The 25,273-nt window shown below is 42.4% G+C and overlaps 2 protein-coding genes across 2 annotated transcripts; one reads left to right on the top strand and one right to left on the bottom strand.

Annotated features, from left to right (window-relative positions):
- Positions 1-1,626: 1,626 nt before the first annotated feature.
- p3h3 (prolyl 3-hydroxylase 3) lies at positions 1,627-9,480 on the bottom strand. Its single transcript, XM_061080708.1, has 16 exons — positions 9,168-9,480; positions 7,732-7,916; positions 7,420-7,578; positions 6,616-6,808; positions 6,386-6,517; positions 5,811-5,953; positions 5,462-5,551; positions 5,327-5,379; positions 5,166-5,245; positions 4,950-5,077; positions 4,771-4,866; positions 4,540-4,690; positions 4,297-4,414; positions 3,723-3,798; positions 3,505-3,645; positions 1,627-2,070 (listed from the first exon to the last, which is right to left on the bottom strand). Exons 1-16 carry the CDS (start codon positions 9,460-9,462, stop codon positions 1,897-1,899), a joined length of 2,214 nt encoding a protein of 737 aa, XP_060936691.1. The 5' UTR covers positions 9,463-9,480; the 3' UTR covers positions 1,627-1,896.
- A 1,015-nt stretch (positions 9,481-10,495) lies between these two features.
- usp5 (ubiquitin specific peptidase 5 (isopeptidase T)) lies at positions 10,496-22,385 on the top strand. The gene is made up of 20 exons (XM_061080699.1): positions 10,496-10,731; positions 11,277-11,405; positions 11,535-11,601; positions 12,413-12,540; positions 12,862-13,007; positions 13,384-13,568; positions 13,993-14,087; positions 15,135-15,328; positions 15,505-15,576; positions 16,325-16,412; positions 16,506-16,631; positions 16,721-16,874; positions 17,752-17,914; positions 18,002-18,090; positions 18,583-18,711; positions 19,180-19,323; positions 19,512-19,654; positions 20,472-20,619; positions 20,829-20,913; positions 21,478-22,385. Exons 1-20 carry the CDS (start codon positions 10,624-10,626, stop codon positions 21,569-21,571), a joined length of 2,487 nt encoding a protein of 828 aa, XP_060936682.1. The 5' UTR covers positions 10,496-10,623; the 3' UTR covers positions 21,572-22,385.
- The last annotated feature ends 2,888 nt before the right edge of the window (positions 22,386-25,273 follow it).

Raw genomic sequence — 25,273 nt, 5'->3', positions numbered from 1 at the left:
TTATTCTATGATTCAGTTTGGATGAATTCAGTTAAGAAGTGTTGACCCTTGAGGTGTTGACAGAGACAGTCGGACCACTCTGACTGAGCCGACTCTGGATTCAGAGACGGAGAGGAAGATCGAGATTAAACCAAAAACAGAAGAAATAGATTTGGGAGCAGACGCACAGACACACACCAGGATAAAGACACACAGAGTTACTTTCAGTTACTATTAAAAGACCAGTCGGGTTATTTCTATAACATCTGTTATTTCACTATTTGTGGCTTTATTTTTAAAGTGAGACGATAAGAGGGTTACAACAAAGCCTTCTCATTGTTAGGAGAGTAGACTTGGTTTGGTCCATAAAGGCTCAGACCTTTGACCTTGTTTTGAATGAATGATTTGCAGGAAGTGAGTGTGATAGAGGGGTGTGGCCACTGGAATTAAATTACACATTGTGACAGGAATGCTCCTCTTCATACTCATATTATCGAAACTCTATGTCATTATTACACCTCAAAGTGGTGTAAGGCATCATCCAGTGACGTCAGAAACCACTCGATAATGGTGTCGGCCTAAAATAGTGGGATAGTGGAAGTGCACCACAAGGGATGAGTGATCCTGTCGACTGCTCACTACACACAGCACTCAGGTCTAATGATGGCAGGATGTTGCTATTTCAGTTTAATAACCGCGCTGTTAGTCCTTACATAATTTCTGCTAATGATAAAAAAGATGCAAAGTATGACGTCACGTCCCATCACGCCACTATAAACTTTATGTTTTTCTGACCAGTGTGTAATTGGAACAGTAGCCGGCTGGGGTGTGAGGGCGCTGAGTGCGAGGACAGGGGTAGGGGTTAGGGGGTTACAACTTAGATGCATTATACAGAAATAACACCTACTTACGCAGAGATTAATGCAGACTTTTAAGGGTGCCGCGGGGTTTCAGCATGTGAGGGAGGGAAAAGGTTAAAGCCAAGGCTCCATTAAACAGTCTTGCCGACCCAATTCTGCAGCGGCGGGGGGATTATAACACAGGGGGGAGAGAGAGTGTTAATATGGGCCATAAACAGTACTTGGCTCTGTACCTAATGCACGAGACGGTGGCAGAGGAGGGGGCCCGACAGGAGGACACTGGTTGTAATGGGAGGGATAAGATGGAAGTGGGTGGTTGAGTGTCACTCCACTAGACGTGAATGATTAAATGATCTCTTGCTGGATTACTATTCCATATTCTAAATGGGAGATTTTTTAAGCTTCATAAACAAATGCACTCATTTATGAGGGATTAACAGTAATCTCTCTATTTCTATCCTCCCCCCTGTGCACCTCTTTCTCTCTCTCTCTATGTTCCCTCCTCTCCCTTCTACTGCCTTGAACTCTAGTTACCGATGTAATTACTTTCAGTCACCTGCTGTGGTGTTGCTGTCTGATCACGTTTCAACTCTCATCCGAAAACTGAGATGAACCTTAATTCTTCCATTTTTCATGTTTAATCAGCCGGCAGCCGCAGAAAGACCTCAGGTCATCGCTTAACAGTTTACACAACTTTGCTTTCCCTTTGCCAATTGTTTTTGTTCTCTCTTGCTCTTTCTGCACCTCACTTCACTGGATACGGCTCACTTATGCAAAAAAAGTCACATTCATTTCCTCTTTTATTCTCTTCATTTTCCCTCCCTTACCTTCATCATATACAATATAGATACAGTATATACATGCCAGCTTCACATGAAAAACGCAGCAAGATGAAGAGAGTGAATGTTAAAAAAATGAAAAAAACATGTTTTAAAATCAGATGAGTGGAAATGTTTTTGGTGTTTTGGTTCTGTTTATGGGATGATGTATTTTCCACTGGAATGGCAGCAAATGAGAATGTGTTCCAGTTTTAGTCTCTTCATGTTAGTTCGGTCTCTCACAGCTCGTCTTTGGCCCCGGTCACCCTGCCTCTCCCTCGGCTCCTCTCACTTGATGCTTGGCTCCGAGCGTTCCTGGTGGCAGTGGTGCTGCCGCCCTTCCCGCCTTCCTCGTCCTTCTTCACCACACTCTGCCCGTCTGCGGCCCACAAGGCCTCGGCCTCCTCTCGCTCCTGAGGGAGAGAAACAGAAATACAGGGATGAAAGATCAAGGATTGTTTTCCTGGGGCATGAAAAAGAAGGTCTGGAGGAACAGTACCACTGATGGACGAGTCTCATAAGGTCAGAAAACGGACTCACTAATGCCTGTTACACACCAATACTTCCATAAACCTCACTAACATTGGCTAATATTAGCCACCTTAAGCTCCTGGTCCTAGCAGACCAAATAAGGCCACAGCAGCAAAAACCTCTGAGGGCACTGATCTGAGTGAGGGTTTGTTTTCTGGCTTCTGAATTTGACATTTTATCTTCAAGAAGGAGAAAGTGTTTTTTCTTCTTTTAACAGGCCTGATGATGCTCAACGTGACAAAGCATGGAACTGGGAGAGCTACTGGGACTATTTCAAGATCACCTTTTGACTCAGCTATGAAACTTATTAGAGGAGCATCTGGTATTTTTCCAGATGAGGACACTGCACTACACTCAAAATTGATTGCCTGAATTCAAACCAAATTATGAAGCTTAAATATCAGTAGTTTACAAATTGATAAATCATTTTCCCCAGGGGAATAAACAAAATCTGGTCGTTCATGGTGATGGTCACACCCACCCGAGGGACCGAACCACCTGGAGAGAGGACGAATAAGAAAGGTTGAGAGAGGAAAGGCGTGAATTATAACCGCTACCAGAAAAAAGTTGGAATGACTCTCTCACCTCTCAAAAGCCACTGTCATCCACTTCCTCCTCCTGATCGCCCTAATTTATTTTCTCGTTTATTTTCTCTTTTTCAGCTCTGACAGTAAAAAACAAAACAATCTGTCTGAGGGCACTGATCTGAGTGAGAGTTTGTTTTCTGGCTTGTGAATTTGACTTTTTATCTTCAAGAAGGAGAATGTATTTTTTCTTCTTTTAAAAGTAAAGATGAGTCTAACTGAACTCCCAATGTTTTCCTGGAATTTTCTGGAATAGCGAGAACGCGAATGTCAGAGTATGATCAACCCGACACTTTCTGGAACTTTTCCTGACGGCCCCTGTGGTAATATGAAACAGGCCTGATGATGCTCAACATGACAGAGCATGGAACTGGGAGAGCTACTGGGACTATTTCAAGATCACCTTTTGACTCAGCTATGAAACTTATTAGAGGAGCATCTGGTATTTTTCCAGATAAGGACACTGCACTACACTCAAAATTGATTTCCTGAATTCAAACCAAATTATGAAGCTTAAATATCAGTAGTTTACAAATTGATAAATCATTTTCCCCAGGAGAATAAACACCACGCTGAACCAAAAGGCCCCTGACATGGTGTGACCAAAGTGTCTTTGACAGAACATGTAAACAACCACTGGATTTGCATTGCTCTCCAGCTGATCTCACAACCTCAACTCTCTCACGACTGCAGGAGGAGGAGGTCACTGCCGAGTGTCATCGTCATGCTCACCATATCCCTGTAGAGCTTCTCCTTTGTAAACCACAGGGCGAGCGAGCACCTCCGGCCCCTGGTCACCGCAGTGACACCATGGGGATTCACTGGACCTGAGGAGAAGCCCACCAGTCGACCACAGCTTGGTTTGACTTGAGCCTGGAGGCATGGAGAGGAAAATTATTAACTTGATTTTTAAATGATTTTCTAATAGGAAATGTTGAAAAGTGACTTACAGTTACTGTCTTGGCATCCCTGTTCGTGAAAAACAGCTCTCCGCCATCAAAGTTGTCGTTCAGGTAGAGAATAGCACTGTGATAGAAACAGGTATGAAGTGCGTGACAGCAAAACTATAATAACCCTAACAGAGTTCATAAATCCAGTCCCCTTAAATTCACTAGATCTAGATATTTTTTTTGAATCTGCACTAAATTCCGCATACTCATACATATCCTTAACATGCCAGAATGTTTTCATCAAGATCCAAATGATTATTCTCTAAGAAATCAAGGAGAAAGTTGAAAAATGAACTTCCTTCTTGACCCATACCACATCCTTAGCATAATCCGTCCAGTAGTTTTTGCATAATCATGCTAACTACCAGACAAACAAACAAACAGAACTATTTTCTCTCCCTTCTTCTATGTGAATGAGTCAAATACCAAAATATCTTTGTATTATCACTTGATTCAGAAATGTTAATTCGAATAAAACTACATTTTCTCATTTTGTCTGAAGATTTAATTATAAATATGAGAAGTTTGTGACCACATGAATCATAAATTACTGAGTGAAGGTATTTGTGTGTACCTCAGGTCTCTGTGTATGAACGCTGGCGGCTCTTTCCAGCACTGTTTTGTCTCCGGCTCAAGGAGGCAGTTGTCGACGTGGACGGGGTGGGACAGGTCCAATCTGCCCTCCTGGTGCCCTGAGAGCACAGAAAATCAAACAAACTCAATGTATCACTGGCCCAAAACAACAGGACACATTAAATTCAAGTAATCAGACGACAGGGGAAACGCTGCAGTCGTTTTCGTTTGGTTTGGTAGTTACCTGCGATGGCACTGCGGCAGACCAGGTGTGTGAACGACACGAAGAGTCCCGAGGGGCTCCTGAAGTAGGAATGCAGCAGGTCTCTGGCTCGCTCGCCCAGCTCGTGTAACAGTCTGGCATCGGATTGGTTGACCAGGCCGTCCTGAGCCAGCTGTAAAAAAAGGTAAAAATTACAATGAATACACTGCACCGCCTTATACTGTGATCACATTTAGTTCATGAGGTTATTACCTTTAAAGCCCTGAGCACAGTCAGGCCCTCAAACGTCTCATGCGGTGTGTGCGGAGACCGTCGTCCTCGGTAACCATCACCAACTGATGCCGCAGCCTATCGGAGACGAGAGGAAATGAAAAGCGAGTGTTCCTGATTCTTTCTGATCGATGTCTGACACTCATACATCGTGAACTTACCGCTGCTAGCTGCAGTATTCTGTCACACTCCTTCTCAGTCATGACTCCGTCTAATGCTACACGATTGGTCCCCTTCAAGATCTGGTCGTCCATGGTGATGGTCACGCCCACCCGAGGGACCGAACCACCTGGAGAGAGGTCGAGTAAGAAAGGTTGAGAGAGGAAAGTCGTGAATTATAAACCGCTACCAGAAAAGAGTTGGAATGACTCTCTCACCTGCGAAAAAGCCACTGTCATCCACTTCCTCCTCCTGATCGCCCTTATTTATTTTCTCGTTTATTTTCTCTTTTTCAGCTCTGACAGTAAAAAACAAAACAATCTGTCAACATTGTATAAACAAAAGCTCCAGCTCATATTTCCTTATCTTAATTTCTCACCTCCAAGCCTCCCTCAGCGATTCAGGTACAACATCCTCAGGAGTCCAAAGATCCTACATGAGAAACAATTATTCAAGTTTAAAAATTCTCACGCACGTGCATCAGAAGCATTGTTTATTTGGCATGGATACTTACTGGGTCGGTAAAACTGAGGTCGAGGCTCTCCATCCCGAAATACAGGAGCTTCTTCTCCTGCAAAGAGCGACTGATGTATCGGACAATTTCCTGTATAATACACATACAAACGTTTGGTCAAAAATTAACAGGTCTTGTGTACATGTATGAAATGACTCACAGCGATTCCACACATTCTCTCATGGATAAAGAAAGGACAAAAACATTTGGCACCAAGAATTGTTGGCTCCCAGTTCACTTATGAACCTTCCAGCTGAGTATATTTATGAATTAAGAGAATAAATCAATCACTGACATAATTATGATCACTACAGTTGTGATTTCAATATAAAAGGACATGGAGCTGTACCTGCGCAGGCGGTGTGCCTTGTGACTCTGTGTCACCTCCTAGTGTCTCATAGTAGAACTGCAGGTTGTTTAATGAGTCCTTATCCGTGGGGTAAAACAGGAGAAGAGAACGCAGCGTCTGCACGGCTCCACTAATATCACCAGCTGTTGGGAAGCGTGCATGGAAAAATGAATAAAAGTCAACAGACAGTATTTATATAACACTTTTCTAGTTTTATCGACCTCTCAAAGTGCTTCACAGTAGATGCACATTCACACACTGCCGGCATGGCCACCAGGCCCAATCTGCAGACTGAAGGAGCTGGGGATCGAACCACCGTCTAGCTAGTGGACGACCTGTTTTACCTCCTGAGCGACAGCCACACTTGTAGATTCAAAATGAATGTGTTACCATATTAAGATGAAGAAAATTTGGAGGAAGATGACGCATCAAGCCAAAAATAATCATAGCCTTTTTTATGATATATATATTTATATCAATCAATATATCAGTATCAGAAATGGTTTAATTCTTAATATCAGTGTTGGCATCTGCCCACAAAAGCATCATAAATTAATCAACTTTAAACCCCCGACCTTTAAACTGTGCAATGTGCAGATGTTCCAGCTGTGTGGGCAGGTAGTCCTCCTGAGCAGAAATCCTTCCGGGTCGTGTGGCGACCTGAGTCACACAGAACTGCCGGCACGAGAACAGGGAGAGAGACAGAGCTGGAGGGGAAAGAAAACAAAAGCAAAAATGGCCGCCATGTCTTTTCTCTATGTTTGTGTCACAGATAAAGATTTAGTCTTTTCTCTCTCTCTTTTACCTGCAGCCTTCTGGAACACACCGTCCACACTGCCCACTCCCCTGTCCTCGGGCAGCAGCTGGGCGGCCACCTCACACTGCACCCTGCACTCCTCCGTCTGCCGCAGGGTTTCATTCACACACGCCTTCCATTGCTCTGACGCTTGCCTCCAGTCAGAGGAGGCCTCATACTGGACTGCAGCATCATAAAGGACCTGGGGTTAATGGGTTCGAGAAGAATATGTTTTCTATTAAAGATGGAGATACTTCCTCAGTAGCGTTTGTTAGAATAATATAAACTTTAGAACATAAAGAAGTTCAGTTGATTTAAAGGTAAGAGGTGGATGAATTGTGAGACGTTAGGAGATACTAATACATGGAGGATTGGAACTTATTTCAGACAAGCTGGGTCATGTTATAACAAGTGAGTCTGAGGAGAGTAAATCAGTGGCTGAGACAGAGGCCTTCTGTGAGCATTGCTGAATTCCACAAAGTGAATGTGAGAGTGAGAGTGACGGTGAGAGAGAGAGAGAGAGCGAGAGAGAGAGAGAAATGCCATCCCTCAGGCTATAGTTGGCTCCCCTAGTTAAAAATTCAGAATATTTCTCTTCGAATACACTTTGATAACGTCAAAGTCCATTTGCCAAAAGAAAATCTGAACTCCTGACATGTTGGTAAGAGTGTACATTTATTAATTCAAATCAAAATTTCAAATATTAAACTATTATACAAATATTCCTTAATTTGACTTTGACTTTCTGGATAAATAACCCACTGCAGATGTTCAATATATAAAGTCTTAGTGCCTTTTTTCTTCCTCACTCACCCAGTGCTTCTCGTTCTCGAGCTCTCTGTCCTGGAAGGCTTCTTCGGTAACTCCTTCCATCCGCCTGTACTTCTCAATGTTGTTCCTCATCTCCAGGTGACTGGGATTGGCCACAAAGTACGTGTGAGCTGCTGACGCTGCCTTCTGCAACTTATCCAACTGATGTGGATGAAGAGGAGAGTGTGAATGGGAGAGTTGAAGCTGGTTATGCCACTTTCAGATAAGCCCACTTGCACGTCTATCAGGGGCGATGAGATACGACCAGTTATTAGAACGTCACAGAACTGTATGAGGGCCTGGAGAACCGCTTACCTTGTAGTATGTGACCTGCAGATAATTGTAAGGGTTGCGAGTGCCGAATTCATATTCTATGTCTGAGGAAACCGGGAGCTGCGCTGCAGGGCTGACGGAGCGTCCGACACAGAACCTCAAACACTCAGCCCTCTGCTGCACCCAATCCAAGGTCCCAAGGTCCCACAGACTCCCCTCCGCAGAGTCTAACACAAGAAACACATGCATCATTTTCAAAGGTGAAATATACCATTGCTCAGGATGATAATGTCTAATAAGAATGATAATAATAGTCGTTGAGAGTGTGAAATAGGTTTCTTGCGAGCAGCTTGAGAGGGAAGCCCTGAGACTCACTGCAACCTCTCTCACATTAAATATGTTGTTGTCAGTGGAACGACTGCTCGGCAGGTGGAACGTGCAGATCCTCAGCAGAACCATGGGAGACTGTTCCTCCTCGACTCTCTAACTCTGTGTTTCACATGTCTTATCAAAACTGTGAAAAGGGTTGACATCAAGTTTAAAAGCAGCTCTGCAGCGTAACTTTTGTGTCTTCATCGAGTTGCCCAAACCTAACAATCCCCATTGTTCTGCTTCTGTCAACCCTCTTGAGGAGGTTTCAACGTTTGAATGAATCTTATCAACCATTATGGTGATACTCCTGCCCTTGTTTGGGATGACTCTGAATCTGAATCTTTGAATTCTGAACTGATTCTCTGAATTTTTTTATTAAACCCTTTGGTTTTCTCTGTTTCGTCTGTCACTTATTGAGAAATATACTAATTTAGCAGGATAGTTTACCCACCAAGCTACAGATAGACTATAATTACTTCTGACTATAAATCAAAGCTGCCCCAAAGCAGTGACTGTAACTTAGTAACCATTGCTATTGGCATTTTTATATCAAATGAAAAAATGAAAAAGAAAATGTTCTTAAGATATACTTCATATTGGTTCACTTTTAAACACAACTACTACAAAAGCTTTTGAGTTTTTATGACAACTGAAGCTACCACATGTTTGGAAGGGGAGGGTGAGGTGATGGGTATTCAGCTGCAAAAAAAAAACAACCTTGCGCCACCTGAACAGTTTTTTCACCCATGGCAGTGGGGCTCACAAACAAGCCCCCTGCATCCCACTGACTCTGCCCCCCCCCGCACATAATTTATATATTATTGGCACTATCCCGAAACCAATCACTGCACCTTAGCACTGCACGTGCCCATAACTTATTGTTCTAACTGTATATATTGTTGTTTTATGTCCAATGCACCAACCACACCAAGGCAATTTCCTGTAGGTGTAAATATACTTGCCAATTATAAAGAATTCTGAACATGAACATGAACATGAAACGCCACCACTAGATGTCACTAAATTCTACACACTGAACCTTTAATGTGAATTTAATCAAACGACAAATGAAGAAGTGTTGAACGGGACTCACATCTCGCACTTACCCAGTTCAGACAGCCCCTGTGTCCCTGCTGCCTCACACTCCGCATGGCACTGCCTGCGCACCCTGTGCAGAGACTGCTTGGTCAGGATGGATTTCTCCAGCAGCTCCGCAGCCTTCGCCCACTCCTCACCGAAGTACGCCCGGACCCCGCTGTAGTACATGCGGTCATAAGGCTGCAGGAGAGCCGGGAGGGTGGCGCTGCCCGCGGCCGGAGCCACAGCGGAGACATGGAGGGATGCCCCGAGAACTAAATGAAACGCCACGTATACAGAGAGAGGGACAGAGAGCTGCGCCATGGCCCCCGAGACAACCCGTCCGGAGAGGAGACACAGCTGGAGGAGGAGGAGGAGGAGGAGGAGGGGGAGGGACTATGGAAAAAGTTTTGGTGAAGAAAGAGAGAGTTCTCCAAAGTTTCCTCCTCCCGTTTCAGGATATTATGGAACTGTCATTCTCTTTCTTCATTTCTACATCTGCGACCAGTAGTTTTTATTTGTTATTAAATTAATCCTATTGTCTCGTTTTGAGCTGATTGTTCAAACTCGAACTAAAAACTTTCCAGCAACTGTGGAGTTGGTGTATTCTTTAATGCAGCCGCTAGAGGCAGCCTTGAGCGTCTTTCGTCGGAAGTTACCGTAAATATACGAGTGGGGCAGGTTGAGCTCTAACCAACTCTGTCGGATGGATGCATGGATGGGTTGGTCGGTGGATGGATGGATGAATGGATGAATGTTTATTCTGATTTATCAATGCACTAATTTGTCTGCTCCTAGGCTCATAGTCAAAGAAAATACTGTATACTGCCAGGATCCTCATAGTCATCCAGATTCCCCATAGAATTCACAAAAACGTATTCAAATACACCATTTGCATAGGGCAGTATTTCATAAATGGGGATAAATATTGGAGGTAGAGTTTGGATAACGATACCATTATTGACAAAAAACATATATTTGACCAAATTTTAGTTGTTTTTAGGCAAGAAAGGTTCCTCCAGTTTGGACACAATGGAACGAGTTACAATTTAAAGTATCAATAAATTTAACCTGTCAGATAACTGTAGAGGAGAAGAACAAGGGGCATAAAATAGAAGTAAACACATACAAAATCAGAGCCTCAAAACTGTGCTGGTAAATATGAGTTAGATTCAATACATGCAGGTGAACAAGTTGAATGTATCGATTAATCGACGATCCACATGTATTCTCAGCCAATGACTTTAATGGCTTTGATAGACGGGAGAGTTATTGTGTTGTAAATCTGGACGGGTGCGGTTATTCTACACATTACGGTATCCAGCAGGCAGCATAGTTCAATCGGCCTTTCGTTCAGAGCCAGGCAGCGTCTCATGATTCATTCAGCCGAACACAGGCACCAGAACACGGGCTAGAACACTCTTCCGAGCCGGGGAATCCAGAGGCCGGGGCTCCACACATCAAGGCACAGACAGCTGCTTCATCATGGCGGACGTTGGGGACGTTTTGATGTCGGTTTTGTCCACAATTCGGGTTCCGAAGCCCGGGGACCGAGTCCACAAAGACGAATGCGCCTTGTCATTTTCCTCGCCGGTGAGAGCCATCTTCCCCGCTTCGACCCCAGCGTCAGCCTCCAAACTGTGCTCTCATGTCCCCGTCCCTGTCTCCCTGTCTCCCTGTCTCCCTGCCTGTCCCCTCTGGTTGTGTCTGCCGTTGTGTCCACTTTTGAGCTCCGGCTTCCTTTCATATTTCTGTTGTGGCTAACTAGCAAGCTAGCAGCGAGCTAAGCTAATAATGCACTGTAACGGAAGCGTAGCTGCGTTAGCGTGTTAGCTAGCCGTGTCAGTGTAAGTGGGTTTGCTGTCAAACTAGCTAGCAAGCTGACTTGGGTGTTTTTTATGGACACATCAGTTTAAGCTCTGCTAATTTTGTTTTCATACAATGTAGCACAGATGCATCCCAGTGTTTCCAGCTGAAGTTCCCAGTATTAAACCAGTGTTTAGCTGAAATGCAGCTGTTAGCTTGTTTGCTTATGTGTAGCAGCTGATGCTGTGACTTTTTTTTTTTCGAGGTGTCACGATGGAGTGAGAAAGGAGCAGGTTTTGTGATGTTTACCATTGCCTGTGTCTTCTTTGCAGGAGAGCGATGGAGGCCTGTATGTGTGCATGAACAGCTTCCTGGGCTTCGGGAGTCAGTATGTGGACAGGCACCATGTTCGCTCCGGCCAGAGGGCTTACCTGCACATCACCCGGGTTCGCAAAGCTAAGGTGGATTCCTCAAGACCTCATCCCCCACTGACACCCATTTCAAATCAATGTTTTGCATCAGAATGATCCCTTTTCATTTCCTGGCCCACAAATCCCAACACCCACTGACATCCTATGTTATTCTCACAGAAGGAAGAGGATGTCAACTCAGGATCTGGACACCCGCCCAAGAAAAAGCCCACCAGACTGGCCATAGGTGAGCACGGGAAAGAGTATTGATGCAAACAGGTACCGTATTTTCCGCACTATAGGGCACACTTAAAAGCCTTTAATTTTCTCAAAAAACGACAGTGCAGTTTATAATCCGGAGTGCCTTATATATGGATTAATTCTGGTTGTGCTTACTGACCTCAAAGCGATTTTGTGTGGTACACGGCGCTCTGTCAAAATATTTTAGTACGACTTTGGTAAACTACAAAGCCGCACCGCTTGCAGCATTACGGCTACCGTAGTCAGGAGCGTCGCGGAGTAATACATACTGTGCTTCACCATAATATTACAGTCCCTATTGATCTGCGACTCCATGCGCGCCCATCTCACCGATGCTGTCAAAAACAAAGTGAAGCAAACTAATTCGGAGCTTGCCATCATTCCGGGTGTATTAACTAAAGAACTCCAGCCGCTAGATATTGGTGTCAACAGGGCGTTCAAAGTTAAACTGCGAGGTGCGTGGGAGCAGTGGATGACAGAAGGCGAACACACATTCACCAAGACAGGAAGACAGCGCCGGGCAACTTACGCTACTATCTGCCAATGGATCGTGGATGCCTGGGCTAAGGTATCAGTCTCGTCGTTTAATAAAGTTTGACAGACTGTTTTGTTTCGCTTAATGCACCTCATAGTCTGGTGCGCTTTATATATGAAAAAAGATCGAAAATAGACCATTCATTGACAGTGCGCCTTATAATCCAGTGCGCCCTATAGTGCGGAAAATACGGTAATATCCAGCTGTCCTGTTTCAGAAGCTGACCCATGTCTTCCTGCCCTCTTGTTTCTGGTGTGTCCAGGTATCGAAGGAGGTTTTGATGTGGAGCAGGAGCTGTATGAGGAGGATGTAAAGGTGGTCATTTTACCTGACAGGCAGGAAGTGACATCAGAGGGCCTTGCAACCATGCCTGACGTTGTGAAAGAGCGGGTGAGATATCTTGTCTGTTATCTGGCAAGAGAAATCATTCAGGTTCTGTCATGTTTGTGTGGAAATATAGTACTTGTTAGATTGTTAGATTTGATGCCAATAGGACATAGCACAGGGGCTTGATGCAAACATAAACAAATCTTCAGAGATCTTTTACAAGTTAGCCTTCATACAGCATGTAGTAGATATATCACTTAATAGCACAGGGATGCAAAGTGTGTGTAATAAACGTTGTTACAATACCATCAGTAATCAAGTACTTGAGGAGTTTCATCATGAGAATTTAGTTCTAATTTGTTGATATATTTTCTGTCCCTTAAGGTGTCCCTGTCAATGACGGGTATCATGGCAGCTGACTCAGTGTCTCACACATTACAAGTTCAACAGTGGGATGGAGAGGTGAGACAGGAGTCGAAGTATGCTATTGACCTCAAACAGCTGGATAACGGAGTCAAGATTCCTCCCAGGTGAGAAGAACCGTGCCTTATGTAAACCTGCAGTACACTTCCTTTTAAACAAAGCTGCTCCTGTATTTCCCTCAAAATGGATCAAAAGAATTCTGCAAATACAGTAGCTGTCTTGTTATAACCCTGGTATTTACACATGTTCTATTGAAGTTAGCAAAGAGACTGTCCATGCAGTAGCACTTTTGAAATTCGTATCCATTGTGCCATTAGTTTATAAATCTTGCTGATCCTATGATACACATTTAAGATACAAAAATAGCTGTTCAGTTTTATCATTTGAAAACTCAGGATCTTGGAGAGCAGTGTCTGCATAAAACATTTCATTTCAGTTTGACACTCACTACTCACTTACTTATTCTTCTTTTCATCATTTTAGTGGATGGCGGTGTGAGGTCTGTGACCTCGAGGAGAATATTTGGATGAACCTGACAGACGGCAAGTTGCTGTGTGGTCGTAGATATTTTGATGGCTCTGGGGGAAACAACCACGCCCTTCTTCACTTCCAGCAGACAGGATACCCAATCGCTGTCAAACTCGGCACCATCACTCCCGATGGAGCAGGTAAATGGATTGCATGACACTGATATAGCTGTTACATATCAAGGAAATAATCTTTGCCCTCGTGAGTCTCCATGAGTATTTAATCTTGACCTGTATGGAGAAGGGATACTGCAATTAAGCTGTATTAACAATTGTGTTATTGATATACACTAAAAGCACAGTCCGAGCAGTGTGTGTTAGTGTATGTGCACCCATGAGTCCATGTCTATGTTGCAAGTCTTAGTTATATGCTCGAAATTCCTATGTGAAAGTACATCGAGGCAAATTAAATTGAACATAAAGTTAATACTCCCACTTTGAATAATAATAAAAATGTAGAATAGCGATAGGAAAACAGGTCGATCTCCACAGCCTTAGTAGTGGTTAGTATTTTGTAGCACATTAAGCATAAATTGACTGATAACACAATGTTTTGTATGTCCAGATGTGTACTCCTATGATGAGGATGACATGGTATTGGATCCCAAGTTACCAGAGCACCTTTCACACTTTGGCATCAACATGATGACCATGGAGAAGGTAACTTCTTACAGTTTTAAGTTGAAACATATGTTACTTTGTTTTATTTAGCTCTCGTTGACCATTGTTTAAAATCTGTAATTTTGTTTATCGGACCCCGTACTTATAGATGGAACGTTTTTAGCCATGTGTTTTACATTCGGTCAGAGAGATACAGCTTTTATCCCCTTGTTGGTGGACGTCTACACAGTTATTGCTGGCTCTGCCTTACAGAGCAGACATTGATTATATAGTGTTACTTGATTAAAAAGGGGGTTCGAGTTGTGGTTTCGACAACTGCTCCTCTAAAACCCTTCAAAGTTGACACGCACCTCCTTGGTCTCAAAATCACACCCACCAATTTTGAAGTTGATCAGTTGAATGGATTTCAAGAAAATTGACAGATGGACAAAAACAAGAGATTTGGAGATTTATTTGTATGAAGCAACACACTGACATATTTTTAACAAAAATTCTGTTATTAGTTATAATTGGCCATCTTTTTCTTGGTCGAACACTCTTAATTAATATAACATTGTTTAGCCATTTTTACACTATAATTACTGATGAGCTACAATAAGAAGCACACGTCTCCCTGTTGGCTTGACTTTGATGCCATACACATCATCATAACTACCTAATTTCCCCAGTTTCAGATAATTTCCTCCACACCTGTTTCTTCTTTGTTTTCCTGCTACCATTACTTTTGTGCCATCTGCTTCTCCTTATGCAGAGCACAGTCTACACAGAAGCTCTATGATCTCAGTGGCGCTCACTGTGTACTGTAATGTTATTTCTCGTCTTGCTAATGTATTGCAGCACGGGCCTAATGATATTGCACTGACGGGGGGTGGAAGAGTTATGCTTCAATGGAGCGATGGAAAAAGTGCAGCGCTAAGTGCACTGTTGATGTATTTTCTTCCTCGTCTGTCTGTTGTCATCACTTCTTCATTTTGGCAAATTTTTCTCATCATTCTCAAAACATTGTGGGGAGGCTGCAGCAAAGATTTGATTTGCTTGTACCTTGCATCCTGCATTTTCTCATACAATTGACTGCTTTGCCCTCAGACTGAGCGGACGATGACAGAGCTGGAGATTGCAGTGAACCAGCGTGTGGGAGAGTGGGAGGTGATCCAGGAGTCAGGGACCACCCTACGTCCACTGTTCGGCCCCGGCCTGACCGGCATGAAGAACCTGGGCAACAGCTGCTACCTCAACTCTGTCATGCAAGTGCTCTTCACTGTCCCAGACTTCCAGAGCAAGTCAGTACCCTATATACACTTTGTTAATGCTTCAATATTCATGATTACAGCAGTAGAGGTGAATAAGTTATTGCTCATGTCTTGGATTTAGCGCTCAACTTTGAAATGTTTCTATCCAGCATTAACTCTAAGATACTGAATGCAAAGAATTGGGTTCACGTGTTGATGTCTTCCAGGTACGTGTCCAACATCGACAAGATCATCGATGATGCTCCTAGTGACCCCACCCAGGACTTCAAAACCCAAGTGTGAGTCTCCTTACTTGGCTCCTGAATTTATACGATAAGCTCTTTTATTACCACTACCTCTGTTTGCTTGTCCTGTGGTTAAGCTCTGGAGTCTACTTCAGAATTATTCCTTCTCATTGGTGAGCCCTCCTCAAACTCTGGTGCAGAGTAAAAAAACGTAATGTTCATCTTACTTGGTTTTGTTTTTCACAATCAACCAACATTAATATGCACAAGCATACACTGTGTCAGCTGTCAGCCGCAAATAGTCTTTTTATGTAATGTTAAAATGTTTTTTTGCCCCTTGTTTTTGTCCTCCTAAACTGAAAAGCTCTGTTGATATTGGTAAGTTTTAGATAGACTGATATTGACAGACAAGAGCTTTGCTTTGACTGTGACTAAACTAAACCTGATAGAGCCTCTTATTGTGAAAACAAAAGTGAAACTTAAGTCTGGTACAGTCTACTGCATTTACCATGACACACCTTTTAACAGTCAGGTCTACGCAGTGATTTATTGTACTCTTTATTATTTTAAATACAAAAATGTAAATATCTTAAAGATTGTTTATAACATCTAATTCCAAATAATCCTTACTTTTGTAGTGATACAGAAACTTGAGTGAAAGACTTCTCTTCCCAATTGACATTCCAACATGTTGCTTGAAAGCCAAAAATACATTCAGATCTATATTCAACTCCTCCTCTTGTGTAAGATGTTGGTATATTGTTGGATGTGCAGTGATGTCAACTTTGTTTGTTTATCTCAGAGCCAAGCTCGGGTATGGACTGTTGTCAGGAGAGTACTGCAAACCAGCACCAGACCCTGCAGATGAAAACGGTGCCTCTGAACCCAGGGTAAGAGGATTTACTTTCAGAAATGAGTGAGAATGCAGTTTACCTGAAACTCTCACCATTGGAAGAATCTGACTGTTCATTCTTTGTTTGCAGGGAGACCAAATTGGCATAGCACCCCGAATGTTTAAAGCACTTGTTGGACGGGGCCACCCGGAGTTTTCCACCAATCGTCAACAGGATGCTCAGGAGTTTTTATTGCACTTCATTAACATGGTGGAGGTAAAGCAGCAGTCTGCAGTTGCTTCTGTTGTTTTACTGCTTATATTATCACTCTCCTCTCTTATAGCAGTCTTTCCTTTGACCCACAGAGAAACTGTCGCTCCGGGCCAAACCCATCTGAAGCCTTCAGGTTCCTGGTGGAGGAGAGGATCGTGTGTGAGCAATCACAGAAAGCCAAGTACACACAGCGGGTAGATTACATCGTTCAGCTTCCTGTGCCCATGGACCAGGCCACCAACACAGGTGATGGGGCTAATGGAATACACTCTCCAGATCTACACATGCTGAGTAGTATCCACTGTGTTGGGGTGCTAGCATTGGTTTACATCACCAACATGTGTTGAAGGAAGCTGCCCCAATGCCATTAAAGATGATCTGTGAATAATTAATTTTAGCTTAATTCGCAGTGTAATAAAGAAATCAATTATCCTGTTAAGAAATGGTCATTTTAGGACACATTATGCACAGCTGTCCTCTCATTCGTTGCATATTGAAAGGTCACGACCAATATTACATTTTAGACTGACTGGCATTTGGGTCCAGCAGTAAAGCATAAAATCCAAATGGCCCTGAATACCCAAGATAGAGCAATGACCAGGTTAAGTGTCCCTTCACTTTTCCTGCAGGAAAGCTGTTGCTCATTTGAGAGCAAAGTGATTTTGCCACTGATCATATGTTTAGAGCTTCAAAATCAAAACTTTGACCCGATCCACTTTGTTGCATCTTTTAATGAGCTATAAAAACCAGAGCAGATATTATTTGCAGTAGTTTTTAGGCTGATATCGATATTTGAGAAGTTCTATTTGTGTATCGCTGAAATTTTAATGATAAACTGATTTATTTTCTTATATCGTACATGTTTGCAGTAAGCTAATATGAGCTGATATAAGCCTGGTCAGTTTCAGTCTAACTCTTATTTGAAGTGTTATGTATAAATTTAGGGATTAAACAATAAGGTGCTCAGATAATGCCATAGTATGAGCGATATTTGATCTCCTGTGACAAAAAAAACATCCTGCATTTGTATCTTGTGAAATGCTAATACTTCTTCAGCAATTTTGTGTTTTTTAATGGCGCATATTTCTTTCAATTGTTTTTCAAACGTTTATTGTTGTTACAGAAGAGCTTCAGGAGGCAGAGCGCCGGCGTGAGGAGGGGGACTCATCCGCCCCGACAGTGCGTGCACAAATCCCCTTCACATCTTGCATGGCAGCCCTCAGTGAACCAGAGATCCTCGCAGACTTCTGGAGCTCAGCTGTTCAAGCCAAAACTACTGCTACCAAGTATGAAAGTTATGCCCATTCACAGCATGAAAGAGATTATCAAATCTTACAATAAATTTGTTAACATCAGCTTTTGTCTCTTTTCAGAACCACCCGCTTTGCCTCTTTCCCCGACCATCTGGTTATCCAGATTAAGAAGTTTACCTTTGGTCTTGACTGGGTACCCAAGAAACTGGGTAATCAAATATTTTATTAAATGTTTTTGTTGCAGAGATGTTTAGTTTTCTTACTGTAGGTACATTTATATATTCTTGAAAGAGATGGAAATCTGCTCATTGAGACAAACTAGGCCTCAGTAGAGTCTGGAGGCCCTGGAAACATGTGAATCACATTCATAAGTTTGTGATCTAAAACAATAACCTGGTGGGCTTCATGGGTTCTAGTTACAAAGCAATGTCACTGTGATGTTACCCCTATTATCATCATCACCATAGCAAGTGCAGTTTAGAATACATGGGAGGTTAGGAACAGGGGTCTCAACGATCCGATGGTTGGTTTGTTGAGTGCCCAGATGGTAATTTAAATCTCTTCTTCGATTAAATATCTTCCTAATGCCATTATACTAGCAACAAATACAAAAAAAAAAAAAAATGCATCCCAAATCCCAGGAGCTTTTTATAGTTGAATTGCAGAGGTGTGATTTTAATTTTGTTCTCCCCTCCGTGCAGACGTGAGCATAGACGTTCCTGACACTCTGGACCTGAGTGCACTTAGTGCCATTGGCCAGCAGCCGGGGGAGGAGCTTCTACCAGAGGTGGCCCCGCCCTCACTTGTGACCCCTGATATGGAGGTTAAAGGTATCCTGGGTTTCCATGGCAACGAGGAGGACGACTCGCTCTACTCCCCACTGCTGTGTCAGTCTGTCTGTTGTTTCTGCTCTTTGACTCCTTCCTCAGTGACACTCTTATTTGTCCGCCCTTGTTTCCTACTTTTCTTCTTTTCTGCCTTTTCTGTTTTCTCGAGTCCGTCCATTGCCATTAATATTTGTTACTTTTGTGTCATGTGAAGTTGTTTTTGTTGCATTTCAAATTGAAGAAGTCATATTTTCATGCTTTTCTTTTAGAAGTTATATATGATTTGGTTTCCAATATTTTATTTATACCATATTTTTTTACCTTTTTGTTCTTTTACGTTCTGTTCATATTGAGGAAGTTCTTAGGACACAAGAAAAAAGAGCAACAATTATTTCTATGAAAACAAACAAAACCAAATACATTTTCCAAAAATGGATCCAAGTAATTCAACTGTTTCCTCTCAACCCTCAGCTCCAGTTCTTGATGACTCCACTGTGTCCCAGTTATGTGAAATGGGATTCCCGCTGGAGGCCTGCAGGAAAGCAGTGTACTACACTGGAAACACTGGAATTGATGCTGCCATGAATTGGATCATGGGCCATATGGATGACCCAGGTGTGTAATATTAATATTACACACCTATTATTATTATTATTATTATTATTATTATTATTATTATTTGGTGCTTATCAAGAGACCCAAGGACGCTTTACATGTTTAGAGCAATGGGAATTCACCAGTAAGCAAAGCATCAGTCTGACGGCTCCTCTCAGTTCTCATGTACTCTTTCTGATTGGCTACAGACTTCTCGGCCCCCCTGGTGTTGCCAGGCTGCAGCTCCGGCGCCGGCACCACTCCCACAGAGAGCCTCTCCGAGGAGCACCTGGCAACCATCGTCTCCATGGGCTTCAGCCGAGACCAGGCAACCAAAGCACTCCGAGCCACGGTGAGAATCAAACTCCGTCCAGCTCGAGATGAGGATTTTTACTAATTTCACAGGCGGCTAGACTCTGTAGAACTGGGCCAATACAGGCACAGCTGGCGTCTTTGAATTCAGTCAGCAATGAAGCCAAGTTTTTGTCTTTCTTGGAGAAAGTCCCCCAAGTTTGTTTTTATACCTCAACAAAATGAGTCACAGGATTTAAATTAAACCTGCATTAGGCTTCACTCTCACAAATACTAGCAAGTATGTCTTTTAGTTACTATGTCTTCAGGACTGTTGTGGTTCGATGAAATCTTTCTTATGTGGATGTATTATTAAGAACCTTGGCTACCGCAGTTTTGACTACATATCTAAATGAATCGGCCAGAGATTAGTTAGTGGGCAAAAGTTGAGAAGCACTAGGTGACTAACATCAAATTTTATACGACTTTTACTAAAACACTAAACAAAGCTAAATTTGGGTTAGTTAAATGTTGTTTTTGACCATTAGACACTTATCAGGATCTATGTCTTACCACTTGTGGCAAGACATGTGGAAGGGAAGTAGTTGGAGCCGCCTGCTGTTAAATTATATTGACATCATTAAACATTTGGCTCCTTATAAATGTAAAGTATCACAGCATTTTTGAATTATTTATTAAAGTATCACAACCCAAATAAACATAAATGCAGCTTCCACTTTATGTGTCAAAATTAGTAACATCCATTTGATGTATTTTGCAGTGTGTCCTCTAGCTCATAAAATATTCTACTTAAAAAAAACACGTACTGATTATAGATTTGCCGTTTCCATCTTTCCCAACTGGTGTTTGTTTGTCAGAGTAACGTACTGGAACGTGCAGTGGACTGGATCTTCTCGCACCTGGATGACCTGGAGTCCATGGATGTGTCTGAAGGAGGCCGCTCAGCTGCAGAGAGCGAGGGCAGGGAACCGCCCCCTGGGCCTCGAGTCAGAGACGGACCAGGAAGTGAGTCTAAGAGAGGGATGAGAGACCGAGGCATTCAGAACGGTTATCACCTCAGATTGTGTCCAAGAAACATGAAGTGTCGACAGCAGATTTTACGTCTCAAGTCTTATGTTCTTTCAGCAATCATATTTTAATGTGACACTTTTGATAATATGTATCCATTTAATCTATTTTATAATGTGGATTGAATTTGTGTTTTGTTTATCCAGAGTACGAGCTGTTTGCATTCATCAGTCACATGGGGACAAGCACAATGTGCGGCCACTACGTCTGTCACATCAAGAAGGATCAGCAGTGAGTTGGGGTTTTTCACACTTGTTTCTAACTTACAGGGAAATTTTACTCTTTCAAGGCATCAAAATGTCCTTTTTATCAAATTCAAAGGAAAAGGTACAGAGAAAATCAGTATCAGACCGAGAAAATGTAATAAATTGCATTTATATTTACATGTTTTCCAGAAGCAACAAAAATGCAAAGGAGTCACAGTCTAAGAAATGATTTGCTTTTATGTTCTCAAACCATTTTATCGGTCATGATGGAGGAAATGTCTTTAAAGAGTCATATTTAAATTATTATGTAGCAGGTGTCACGGTTCCTCACCAGGGGGCAGCAAACTCCAGGTCTGGTTTGAACAATCAAGCTTTTCATAGCTGTGAGGTCAACACAATGTAAATGGTTTTAAATATACTTTGGAAATCTATTTGGATAACAGAAGTTTTCCCATCTGTACATATGGATCCTTCTCTGAACACTGAAAAATACCTTTTATATTTTATCTATTATTATGGTTTTAGTTATTTGGCAACAGCAGGTGTCACCAGACGGCTCTTTGTTAACTTTGAATCCTCTGTTTGTTAGGTGGGTCATCTTCAATGATCAGAAGGTGTGTGCTTCAGAGAAACCTCCAAAAGACCTGGGATACCTCTACTTCTACCGGAGGGTGGCGGACTGAGACAACAGAGCCATTTGCTTGGAGTGAGGGAGGAGAGCTGTGGATGCTAACACAAACGCAACAACAACAACACATCATGAAAAGTCGCATCCCCACCAAGCTCAAATGCACGCTTCAAAATGACAAAACATGTAAATAAATCTCTCCGATTGCATATACACACAGTCAAATCAATTGGTGCAGATGTACAGATGAGGTGTTTGGGGCCGGGGGGCGAGCCGGGGGTCTGTTCTCAGAGCAGAGTCACTCTATTTATCTGGAAAACTTTTCTGATTGAAACTGAGATCTGTTAAAAGACGTTTTCTCAGCAAACGCATCCAGATAATTCAGAAAACCTGCTCCACGGAACAAGTCCATCCACTCTTTATTAGTAAGTTTTCTTAACTTTCACATGAATCCATTTCCTGTTGATTTCTACTGCCGTCAGTAGTCACTGCCCCTCCCCGTCAGATTACTGCCTCCACCCTCTTTTATTGGACTGTTGCAGCTTGGTCTCGCAGTCGCGGCCGTGCACCTCCTCCTCCTCCTCCTCCTCCTCCTCATCTTCTTCCTCCTCCGCCTTATTCAGTGAGGATGTCAAAACACTTCCACTACAATAACAAAGAGGAAATGTCCGAAAATCAAACATTAAAGAAGAAAAAGCTCAAATGTGTGTTACAAAAACTAAATAATAAAAATGTCAAAACACCAAATTAACTTGTTTTTTGTTAAAGGTTTGGTGAGGGTGATACCTGATTGTTTTTTGTGCGGTTTTTATTTTGCCAACATCCTTTGTTATTTCTGCTGTGACAAATAAAGAATTGTCTTTCTGTCATGTGGCCTATTTCTTTTTCTCTACTGCCTATTCTCCTTTCTTTTGATTCCACACCAAAAAAAAATATCCATTCTCGGCTATAAATCATGATACCAGTATATATTGTTTGTCAAATTAATCTAACGTCTCCTTATTTAATTATTTATACACAAGTGAGTTTAAGTTGCTTCACAAAGCTGCAGTTTCCAGAATCCCAGACCTAGTTTTTGCAGACGTGAAGAGCAGACGCAGAGAGCTGGGGTTTGCATTGGCCCACATCTTTCCAACAGTGCAGGTTCCTCTGTAGACTTGTTCCGCCTTCTCTAGTTTCTGCCTTTTTGTTCACTCGAGTTCAGTGAAGTGAAGGATGAGGAAAGATTTCAACCTTTAGTAACAGCATGAAAACACCACACTGCCTCAAATTGAAGGTAAGATCCAAAACTGAATTATGAAATCAAGCTTTGTGTTGTTAGATTAAATTGAAGGATTCAGTTTGAACAGGTTGAAACTATTTTTACTTTGTTCCGTGCAAAAGTGAAGCAATTTGACGTAACTTTTTTTTTGGTAGAGAGCAATTTTCAGTTTGTTAATTAAAACGCTATTACATTTCATTTGTCTGACGATTTTATCCAAAGCCACTCACAATAAGTGCATTCAACCACGAGGAATCAAACCCAGAACAACAAGAATCAAGAAAGTACAAATGTGTGCTACTATGTGAATTGTGTTCGTCTCCACTGAAAAGTTCCTTTGTTATTTTTAGATCCAACGTTCAGAATGAATGTCATCGTGTGTTTGGGATTTGGTGAGTTTTACTTTTAAAAATATTTTTGAATTAAAGATCCTATAGATAACTGTTTTACTCATATACCTACAGAATCAGCAGTTTTTCTTTATTTTAATACTTGTCTCCTTCTGTGAATATATGGTATGAAATGCAGTGTGATGTTCTCTCCTCAGTGCTGGGTGCCCTCTCTGCTGCAGCCACGGTGATCCGCACAAAACCCGGGCAGAGTGTCACTTTGGAGTGTGGGGTTGACTCCTACAGCGGAAGGCTAACGTGGCATCACAGGGATCAACTGATTTTTCAAATTGATGGGAGGTCCAGCTTCACTCGCAAAGGTAGTTCATAAAAACACATAACAGGACATGTGATCATTTCAAGATCACCAATGACATGTTTTCTCTATGTTAGGCCCGGCTGCCATTAAGCAAAGGTCAAGGCTGAAGGACGACAAGAATCTGGTGATTTCTGCCGTGAGGAAAGAAGACGCTGGAGCGTTTACCTGCCAAGCAGGCAGGCGCCACTACTTTCACACGCTTCTTGTGGTTTCAGGTCTGCAGCAGATCATTTGAGCATTGCACATGATTTACCTCGTCGGGACAATTAGAGTTATTTATTAGAGTAAAGAAAAACATAGCAGATATTTTATTCTTGAAAGCAGAAGCTGTATTGTTTTAAGGGAATGATAAATTAGATCAAGAGTGGATTGAGGAAAAAAAACAAAAACAATATATAAAAAGCTACTTTTGGGTCACAAAGGCACTGGATCCTTTTCAAAACGCCTCCCTACCTGACAAACCTCCACTTTCATCCGCAAGACTCACCTCACACTGTTTCTGTTGTAAACTTCCTGTTGAAAATGTGAAGCTGAGAAATATTCAAGGTAATTTCTCGCTGTAGTAAACGTCTATTTTGTGATGGTAAAACTGATCACACTGATGGAATTCAGTTAATGAAGTGAAGACGTTCCAGTCGTTACCACCTGGGAACTAGAAGGTCTCTCAGTAAAGTGCATTTCTCCACCATGGTCCAACAGCCTCTTCATTACAACACATCTAAATTCACTAGATTCAGATTTTGATTTGGATCTGCTACAAATTGCAATTTTTCATCATGATTCAACAATTATTCTCTGAAAATTCAAGGGAAATGTTGGATATCTCCATGTGATAAAAAAGAAACAAAAAAACATAATCTGGGACTGGGATCCATGCCCGGATCTGCACCAAAAACTAAATTAGTTATCCTCTGATTCATGATTCCACCAGAAATCCCTCCAGTAGTTTTTGTCTAATCAGGCTAAATAACATAAATAACATATCCTCCGGTTACCCACATGTGTTTAGAAGATGTTGTATCCTTTTCAGCATAGCTTCCCTTTCTCTAATCGACTCTCACTGGTTCCTGGTTTGTTGTCAGTGTCAGCCAGGCGGTTTCCCCCACGCGGGGTCAGACTTCCACCTGAATCCTGTGGCCGCCTCGGACGCAGGGGCCTGGCAGTGAGTTCTCCTACGGCGAGGAGACGTACAGAGAGGAGCTCAACGTTCCAGTTAAAGGTGTGACACTGGCTTCTGTGCCTCTGAGAACACAGCAGAAACTTCCCCATGTGGTCGGTGAGAAAAAGCAAGTGTGTTTGTGTTTTTCCTTTCAGTACCTGTGTCTTCAACATCCCCCTCTGTCCGGGGATCAGAGGTCAACAAGGGGACACCCTTCCCCGACTGTGCTTGCTGCTGTGGATTCTTTTGTGGCCTCTGACCCAAAAATAATCTGAAAGTGACTTTTCACAGGACGCATCACTGACTGTTGTTTCTGCTGTGATAAATAAAGAATTGTCTTCCTGTCATGTGGCCTATTTATTTTTCTCTACTGCCTATTCTCCTTTCTTTTGATTTCAACACCAAAACAAAATATCCATTCCCGGCTACAAATCATGATATCAGTATTTATTGTTTGTCAAATGAATCTAACATTTCCTTATTAAATTATTTATACACAAGTGAGTTTAAACTGCTTCACAAAACCCGTCTCTGCTTCACAAAGCTGTGGTTTCCAGAATCCCAGACCTAGTTTTTGCAGACGTGAAGAGCAGACGCAGAGAGCTGGGGTTTGCATTGGCCCACATCTT

The sequence above is a fragment of the Limanda limanda genome, chromosome 11 (assembly GCF_963576545.1).
Source record: "Limanda limanda chromosome 11, fLimLim1.1, whole genome shotgun sequence".
In the NCBI taxonomy this organism is placed as follows: domain Eukaryota; kingdom Metazoa; phylum Chordata; class Actinopteri; order Pleuronectiformes; family Pleuronectidae; genus Limanda; species Limanda limanda.
The sequence above is the reverse complement of the archived record's forward strand: the minus strand, read 5'-3'. Positions and strand labels throughout refer to the sequence as shown.

Coding starts and splice junctions, on each gene's coding strand:
- p3h3 (XM_061080708.1), bottom strand. CDS start 9,462: ATGGCGCAGCTCTCTGTCCCTCTCTCTGTATACGTGGCGTTTCATTTA. Junction 7,917..9,167: donor ACAGGGGCTGTCTGAACTGG/GTAAGTGCGAGA, acceptor TTCTTGTGTTAG/ACTCTGCGGAGGGGAGTCTG. Junction 5,246..5,326: donor TCGCTGAGGGAGGCTTGGAG/GTGAGAAATTAA, acceptor TTTTACTGTCAG/AGCTGAAAAAGAGAAAATAA.
- usp5 (XM_061080699.1), top strand. CDS start 10,624: ATGGCGGACGTTGGGGACGTTTTGATGTCGGTTTTGTCCACAATTCGG. Junction 10,732..11,276: donor CCTTGTCATTTTCCTCGCCG/GTGAGAGCCATC, acceptor TCTTCTTTGCAG/GAGAGCGATGGAGGCCTGTA. Junction 13,008..13,383: donor GGAGTCAAGATTCCTCCCAG/GTGAGAAGAACC, acceptor TCATCATTTTAG/TGGATGGCGGTGTGAGGTCT.